Raw genomic sequence first — 10,668 nt, 5'->3', positions numbered from 1 at the left:
ATTCGCTTAACATTGAATTAAAGATCTTGATCATACGATATTTTGTCAATCATTCCTCGATAAGATGGTCTCAACATACTTATCATTCTATTCAATAAAAAAGGACAGGTCGATAATACTCTTTTAACTAGCAAAGATATCAAGAAGACTTGTCACATAAGCGTGACATAACAGAAAACATAAAGAACGTATCACCTTACATTTCTTACAAAACAAAGTAACGCATGACCACGAAGGACGATTGAGTGGTTGTGAAATATTTTTTGTTGTTCCTTTAAATGATATTGTTGGGCATACATGAAGATGTATGTATGTAAAAATGTAAAAAATGTTAGAGATATTTTTTATCAGGATTCACTTTTTAAAGGGACTCGTATTTTGTAATAGAATAACTTCCCACCTTTGGTACAAAAAAATTTGTTCGTGAAGGATTTGCCATATCAAAAATCATAAAAAACATCCGTCAACGTACAATTATTTTGACAACGAACCGATTATGAAGTCACTTGGCTTTTAAAGCGTTCTCAAGTTATAGATCGGAAACCGGTTGGGCGAACGCACAGATGAATGAAGGGGCGAACGGTACGATTATAATATGCACACCTCTTTGGAATAAAGTAATGTACTCTAAACTATAATTAGTCGTAATGCATAAACTCTAGTTGGGTTATCCTAAAACATAATGCAAAAATGACGTGGCCTACAAACATTTCTATTTAAATCGAAGTGAAATCGAAAGCGAAAGTACAGTTTTAGAAAACAGATTGTGGGTATTTTTAGAAACTTGCAAGGAAGAGGATCGATATGTTTCCTTCTGTTTGTCGGTATTCTTTTTATCTTCATTTGTGACGTTGTTATTTTCTAAAAAACTTACGACTTACATGATGGTAATATGTAGTTTGACAAAAATGATTCCATAATGATTTCAAACTGCATCATTGGACAGGACAACATATTTTCACTGTGATATTGGAGATGATAACACAATAGCAAGGTACGTGAGTTTTCTCATGTTCTATTTTATTTAAACTAGGACATTCTTTAAGTCATTCAATTTCGTTGGCAAATGATGAAGCTATCGAGAGTGAAATGCTTGTTTACCAGGATCGGATGATTTAAAACTTGTCAAAACCTGTCGTGCAAAATAACGGGGATATATCGTTGAGTTCAGCACTGCTCCCTAAAGTAAATGAAACTGGTAAATATTATACATATTTTTGTTTATATAAATGACTAACCAAAGAATGAACCGGGAATAATTAATATACTTAAATTAATATAATTTCTCCTTTTTTATTTTTTATTTTTAGAAAATTACTCATGTATTCATTTTGATGTCTAGTTATTTGAGTTATTTCCCTTTGATTGAATAAATCTAGTCCAGAAATCGTTTTCAGAAATGTCTGCAGACATATACCCTAAAGTGTCACTTCTAGAGGAGAGATTGAAATTTTGGAGGAATGAAATTGTACGATGTCTGGACAAGCCAACATTTCTATCACAATTGGCTGCTAATGATGTTTTCAACGAAGGTACATGCATATTTTGTAACAGGATATGGAGTATGTCTCTGATTTTAAAGGTGTCTTATTATCGATGCTTATTTTGGTTAATTGATATGGTAGCTAAGGCTCCCTCGTTTACATGTGTAAACGGCATCGTGTCGTTTTTCGGCCGTACACGTTCACAAAACCTCAGACCGTTTAACCGAAACGGTCACGCTATTTATAAGCGTACGAAATTGTTCCCTGTATTCTCCGTGTCGTGTGCAGTTAGCGAGGTTGGATTCGTCAGTGTTAAGTGTGGCAACATTTCACTAAATTTGAAAAAGATTGTCGTACGAAGGTTAAGTGCAACTTCTGTTGAACGGAATTATCGTTTTCGGGAGGAAATACAGGGAAAATGACGAATCATTTGAAGCACGCCCATAAATCTATTAGACAAGACCGCAGAATTTGTTAATATACACATTCACCCGTCCACAAATCTCGTAAACAAAAAACTGTAGTACGTGCTAACATGCTGATTAACGGTAATTTGCTTTGTTCCCGAAGATAAATAGTGAAAACGAATTTCTAAATTAATATGTTTAGTATTGTTTAACAATAATCCCCATTGAGAGGACACTCTGATTAAAATAGAAAATCATGACATTACAACATGTGTTAATAGAGCGTGGATATGAATGAACGATCGGGAATTTAAAAAAGAAAATATTGGATTAATTTCCGCTAAGATTTAAAATAAACAGGTAAACAGAAAGTTGAAATTGGATACTGTAATCCATGCCTACTAGAATACAAGCGGTGATTATTCATCTTGATCAATGAAACATGAAGATATCTATTATATATGTACGTACAGGAAGTATTTTTTTACCTTTCCTAAACGGCATCGGTTCGTTTTCATGTACCGTGTACATCTTTACAAAAATATGTAAACGTGGGAGCCTTAATATATTCAACTATCCACACAACACTGCATAGTGCCCCGATATATGAAACTCTCCACACAACACTGCATAATGCCCCAATATATAAAACTATCCACACAACACTGCATAGTGCCCCCATATATAAAACTATCCACACAACACTGCATCGTGCCCCAATATATGAAACTATCCACACAACACAACATAGTGCCCCAAATATATGCAACTTTCCAGTCAACACTGCATAGTGCCCCCATATATGAAACTATCCACAAAACACTGCATAGCACCCAAATATATGAAACTATCCACACAACACTGCATAGTAACCCAATATATGAAACTATCCACAAAACACTGCATAGTGCCCAAATATATGCAACTATCCACACAACACTGCATAGTGCCCCATATATATGAAACTTTCCACACAACACTGGATAGTGCCTCAATATATGAAACTATCCACACAACACTGCATAGTGCCCAAATATATGAAACTATCCACAAAACACTGCATAGTAACCCAATATATGAAACTATCCACACAACACTGCATAGTGAGCAAATATATGCAACTATCCACACAACACTGCATAGTGCCCCCATATATATGAAACTATCCACACAACACTGCATAGTGCCCCCATATATGAAACTATCCACACAACACTGCATAGTGCCCCCATATATATGAAACTATCCACACAACACTGCATAGTGCCCCCATAAATATGAAACTATCCACACAATTCTGCACAGTGCCCTAATAAATGAAACTATCCACACAACACTGCATAGTGCCCCTATATATGAAACTATCCACACAACACTGCATAGTGCCCCAAATATATGCAACTATCCACACAACACTGCATAGTGATCCAATATATGAAACTATTCACACAACACTGCATAGTGCCCCAATATATGAAACTATCCACACAATACTGCATAGTGCCCAAATATATGAAACTATCCACACAACACTGCATAGCGCCCCGATATATGAAACTATCCACACAACACTGCATAGTGCCTCAATATATGAAACTATCCACACAACACTGCATAGTGCCCCATATATATGAAACTATCCACACAATTCTGCACAGTGCCCCAATATATGAAACTATCCACACAACACTGCATAGTGCCCCAATATATGCAACTATCCACACAACACTGCATAGTGCCCCAAATATATGCAACTATCCACACAACACTGCCTAGAGCCCCAATATATGCAACTATCCACACAAAACTGCATAGTAACCAAATATATGCAACTATCCACACAACACTGCCTAGTGCCCCAATATATGCAACTATCCACACAAAACTGCATAGTAACCAAATATATGCAACTATCCACACAACACTGCCTAGTGCCCCATTATATGAAACTATTGACACAACACTGCATAGTGCCCCAATATATGAAACTCTCCACACAACACCGTATGGTGCCCCAAAATATGCAACTATCCACACAATACTACATAGTGCCCAAATATATGCAACTATCCACACAACACTGCATAGTGATCCAATATATGAAACTATCCACACAACACTGCATAGTGCCCCTATATATGCAACTATTCACACAACACTGCATAGTGCCCCAATATATGCAACTATCTACACAATACTGCATAGTTATCCTATATATGAAACTATCCACACAACACTGCATAGTGCCCCTATATATGCAACTATTCACACAACACTGCATATTGCCCCTATATATGCAACTATACACACAATACTGCATAGTACCCAAATATATGAAACTATCCACACAACATTGCGTAGTGCCCCAATATATGCAGCTATCCACAAAACACTGCATAGTGCCCCTATGTATGTAACTATCCACACAACACTGCATAGTGCCCCAATATATGCAACTATCCACACAACACTGCAAAGTGCCCCAACATATGAAACTATCCACACAACACTGCATAATGCCCCTATGTATGCAACTATCCACACAACACTGCATAGTGCCCCAATATATGAAACTATCCAAACAACACTGCATAGTGCCCTAACATATGAAACTATCCACACAACACTGCATAGTGCCTCAATATATGCAACTATCCACACAACACTGCATAGTGCCACAAAATATATGAAACTATCCACACAACACTGCATAGTGCCCCTATATATGCAACTATCCACACAACACTGCATAGTGCACCAATATATGAAACTATCCACACAACACTGCATAGTGCCCCAATATATGCAACTATCCACACAACACTGCATAGTGCCCCAATATATGAAACTATCCACACAACACTGCATAGTGCCCCTATATATGCAACTATCCACACAACACTGCATAGTGCCCCGATATATGCAACTATCCACACAACACTGCATAGTTCCCCAATATATGAAACTATCCACACAACACTGCATAGTGCTACTATATATGCAACTATACACACAACACTGCATAGTGCCCCAATATATTCAACTGTCCACATAGTACAGCATAGTGCCCCTATATATGAAACTTTCCACACAACACTGCATAGTGCCCAAATATATGCAACTATCCACACAACACTGTATGGTGCACCAAAATATACAACTATCCACACAACACTGCATAGTGCCCCTATATATGAAACTATCCACACAACACTGCATAGTGCTCAAATATATGCAACTATCCACACAAAACTGCATAGTGCGCCAATATATGAAACTATCCACACAACACTGCATAGTGCCCCAATATATGCAACTATCCACACAACACTGCATAGTGCCCCAAGATATGCAACTATCCACACAACACTGCATAGTGCCCCTATATATGCAACTATACACACAATACTGCATAGTACCCAAATATTTGAAACTATCCACACAACACTGCGTAGTGCCCCAATATATGCAACTATCCACACAATACTGCATAGTGCCCCAATATGCAACTATCCACACAACACTGCATAGTTCCCCAATATATGCAACTATCCACACAATACTGCATAGTGCCCCTATATATGCAACTATACACACAATACTGCATAGTACCCAAATATATGAAACTATCCACACAACACTGCGTAGTGCCCCAATATATGCAACTATCCACACAATACTGCATAGTGCCCCAATATATGAAACTATCCACACAACACTGCATAGTGCCCCAATATATGCAACTATCCACACAACACTGCATAATGCCCCTATATATGAAACTATCCACACAACACTGCATAGTGCCCCAATATATGAAACTATACACACAACACTGCATTATGCCCCTATATATGCAACTATCCACACAACACTGCATAGTGCCCCAATATAAGCAACTGTACACACAACACTGCATAGTGCCCTAATATATGAATCTATCCACACAATACTGCATAGTGCTCCTATATATGAGACTATTCACACAACACTGCATAGTGCCACTATATATGCAACTATACACACAACACTGCGTAGTGCCTCAATATATGAAACTATCCAAACAACACTGCATAGTGCCCCAATATATGCAACTATCCACACAATACTGCATAGTGCCCCTATATATGCAACTATCCACACAACACTGCATAGTGCCCCTATATAAGAAACTATCCACACAACACTGCATAGTGCCCCAATATATGAAACTATCCACACAATACTGCATAGTGCCCCAATATATGAAACTATCCACACAATACTGCATAGTGCCCCAATATATGCAACTATCCACACAATACTGCATAGTGCCCCAATATATGCAACTATCCACACAATACTGCATAGTGCCCCTAATATATGCAACTATCCACACAACACTGCATAGTGCCCCAATATATGAAACTATCCACACAACACTGCATAGTGCCCCAATATAAGCAACTGTACACACAACACTGCATAGTGCCCTAATATATGAATCTATCCACACAATACTGCATAGTGCTCCTATATATGAGACTATTCACACAATACTGCATAGTGCCCCAATATATGCAACTATCCACACAATACTGCATAGTGCCCCTATATATGCAACTATCCACACAACACTGCATAGTGCCCCAATATATGAAACTATCCACACAACACTGCATAGTGCCCCTATATATGCAACTATACACACAACACTGCATAGTGCCCCTATATATGCAACTATCCACACAACACTGCATAGTGCCCCTATATATTCAACTATCCACACAACACTGCATAGTGCCCCTATATATGCAACTATCCACACAACACTGCATAGTGCCCCAATATATGCAACTATACACACAACACTGCATAGTGCCCCAATATATGCAACTATCCACACAATACTGCATAGTGCCACTATATATGCAACTATACACACAACACTGCATAGTGCCTCAATATATGAAACTATCCAAACAACACTGCATAGTGCCCCAATATATGCAACTATCCACACAATACTGCATAGTGCCCCTATATATGCAACTATCCACACAACACTGCATTGTGCCCCTATATAAGAAACTATCCACACAACACTGCATAGTGCCCCAATATATGCAACTATCCACACAATACTGCATAGTGCCCCAATATATGAAACTATCCACACAATACTGCATAGTGCCCCAATATATGCAACTATCCACACAATACTGCATAGTGCCCCAATATATGCAACTATCCACACAATACTGCATAGTGCCCCAATATATGCAACTATCCACACAATACTGCATAGTGCCCCAATATATGCAACTATCCACACAATACTGCATAGTGCCCCTATATATGCAACTATCCACACAACACTGCATAGTGCCCCAATATATGCCACTATCCACACAACACTGCATAGTGCCCCAATATATGCAACTATCCACACAATACTGCATAGTGCCCCAATATATGAAACTATCCACACAATACTGCATAGTGCCTCAATATATGAAACTATCCAAACAACACTGCATAGTGCCCCAATATATGCAACTATCCACACAATACTGCATAGTGCCCCTATATATGCAACTATCCACACAACACTGCATAGTGCCCCTATATAAGAAACTATCCACACAACACTGCATAGTGCCCCAATATATGAAACTATCCACACAATACTGCATAGTGCCCCAATATATGAAACTATCCACACAATACTGCATAGTGCCCCAATATATGCAACTATCCACACAATACTGCATAGTGCCCCAATATATGCAACTATCCACACAATACTGCATAGTGCCCCTATATATGCAACTATCCACACAACACTGCATAGTGCCCCAATATATGAAACTATCCACACAACACTGCATAGTGCCCCAATATAAGCAACTGTACACACAACACTGCATAGTGCCCTAATATATGAATCTATCCACACAATACTGCATAGTGCTCCTATATATGAGACTATTCACACAACACTGCATAGTGCCACTATATATGCAACTATACACACAACACTGCATAGTGCCTCAATATATGAAACTATCCAAACAACACTGCATAGTGCCCCAATATATGCAACTATCCACACAATACTGCATAGTGCCCCTATATATGCAACTATCCACACAACACTGCATAGTGCCCCTATATAAGAAACTATCCACACAACACTGCATAGTGCCCCAATATATGCAACTATCCACACAATACTGCATAGTGCCCCAATATATGAAACTATCCACACAATACTGCATAGTGCCCCAATATATGCAACTATCCACACAATACTGCATAGTGCCCCAATATATGCAACTATCCACACAATACTGCATAGTGCCCCTATATATGCAACTATCCACACAACACTGCATAGTGCCCCAATATATGAAACTATCCACACAACACTGCATAGTGCCCCTATATATGCAACTATACACACAACACTGCATAGTGCCCCTATATATGCAACTATCCACACAACACTGCATAGTGCCCCTATATATTCAACTATCCACACAACACTGCATAGTGCCCCTATATATGCAACTATCCACACAACACTGCATAGTGCCCCAATATATGCAACTATACACACAAAACTGCATAGTGCCCCTATATATGAAACTATACACACAACACTGCATAGTGCCCCAATTTATGAAACTATCCACACAACACTGCATAGTGCCCCAATATATGCAACTATTCAAACAATACTGCATAGTGCCCCAATATATGAAACTATCCACACAACACTGCATAGTGCCCCCATATATGCAACTATCCACACAACACTGCATAATGCCCCTATATATGAAACTATCCACACAACACTGCAAAGTGCCCCAATATATGAAACTATACACACAACACTGCATTATGCCCCTATATATGCAACTATCCACACAACACTGCATAGTGCCCCAATATAAGCAACTGTACACACAACACTGCATAGTGCCCCAATATATGCAACTATCCACACAATACTGCATAGTGCCCCTATATATGCAACTATCCACACAACACTGCATAGTGCCCCAATATATGAAACTATCCACACAACACTGCATAGTGCCCCAATATATGCAACTATTCAAACAATACTGCATAGTGCCCCAATATATGAAACTATCCACACAACACTGCATAGTGCCCCATTATATGCAACTATCCACACAACACTGCATAGTGCCTCTATATATGCAACTATCCACACAACACTGCATAGTGCCCCAATATATGAAACTATCCACACAACACTGCATAATGCCCCAATATGCAACTATCCACACAACACTGCATAGTGCCCCAATATATGAAACTATCCACACAACACTGCATAGTGCCCCAATATATGAAACTATCCACACAACACTGCATAGTGCCCCAATATATGCAACTATCCACACAATACTGCATAGTGCCCCTATATATGCAACTATCCACACAACACTGCATAATGCCCCAATATGCAACTATCCACACAACACTGCATAGTGCCCCAATATATGAAACTATCCACACAACACTGCATAGTGCCCCAATATATGAAACTATCCACACAACACTGCATAGTGCCCCATTATATGCAACTATCCACACAACACTGCATAGTGCCTCTATATATGCAACTATCCACACAACACTGCATAGTGCCCCAATATATGCAACTATCCACACAACACTGCATAATGCCCCAATATATGCAACTATCCACACAACACTGCATAGTGCCCCAATATATGCAACTATCCACACAATACTGCATAGTGCCCCAATATATGCAACTATCCACACAACACTGCATAGTGCCCCAATATATGCAACTATCCACACAATACTGCATAGTGCCCCAATATATGCAACTATCCACACAATACTGCATAGTGCCCCAATATATGCAACTATCCACACAACACTGCATAGTGCCCCAATATATGCAACTATCCACACAACACTGCATAGTGCCCCAATATATGCAACTATCCACACAATACTGCATAGTGCCCCAATATGCAACTATCCACACAACACTGCATAGTGCCCCAATATATGCAACTATCCACACAATACTGCATAGTGCCCCTATATATGCAACTATACACATAATACTGCATAGTACCCAAATATATGAAACTATCCACACAACACTGCGTAGTGCCCCAATATATGCAAATATCCACACAATAGTGCATAGTGCCCCAATTTATGTAACTAACCACATAACACCGAATGGTGCTCCAGTTTATGAAACTAACCACATAACACTGCATAGTGCCCCAATATATGAAACTATCCACACAACACTGCATAGTGACCCAATATATGAAACTATCCACAAAACACTGCATAGTGCCCCAATATATGAAATTATCCACACAACGCTGCATAGTGCCCTAGTATATGCAACTATCCATACAACACTGCATAGTGTCCCAATGTATACAACTAACCACACAACAATGCAGAGTGTCCTAATATATGCAACTATCCACACAACACTGCATAGAGCCCCTATATATGCAACTATCCACACAACAATGCAGAGTGTCCCAATATATGCCACTATCCACACAACACTGCATAGAGCCCCAAATATATGCAACTATCCACACAACACTGCATAGTGCCCCAATATATGCAACTATCCACACAATACTGCATAGTGCCCCTATATATGCAACTATACACATATAACTGCATAGTGCCCAAATATATGAAACTATCCACACAACACTGCGTAGTGCCCCAATATATGCAAATATCCA

At 39.0% G+C, this 10,668-nt stretch overlaps 1 protein-coding gene across 4 annotated transcripts in view; it reads left to right on the top strand.

The window, feature by feature from the left end:
- The first annotated feature begins 758 nt into the window (after positions 1-758).
- LOC128211492 (antiviral innate immune response receptor RIG-I-like) overlaps positions 759-10,668 on the top strand; it is a 32,645-nt gene continuing 22,735 nt past the window's right edge. For 3 of the 4 annotated variants that reach the window (XM_052916345.1, XM_052916346.1, XM_052916343.1), the window contains exons 1-2: positions 759-994; positions 1,398-1,532. In XM_052916345.1, the coding sequence (XP_052772305.1) occupies positions 1,400-1,532 (133 nt within the window). In that variant the 5' untranslated portion in view covers positions 759-994; positions 1,398-1,399. Of the gene's footprint in view, positions 995-1,021; positions 1,199-1,397; positions 1,533-10,668 lie in introns of those variants that run through there. The other variant, XM_052916344.1, reaches the window with a different exon arrangement.

The sequence above is a fragment of the Mya arenaria genome, chromosome 12, assembly GCF_026914265.1.
Source record: "Mya arenaria isolate MELC-2E11 chromosome 12, ASM2691426v1".
Lineage (NCBI taxonomy): Eukaryota > Metazoa > Mollusca > Bivalvia > Myida > Myidae > Mya > Mya arenaria.
This window is presented reverse-complemented; position numbering and strand designations above follow the sequence as displayed.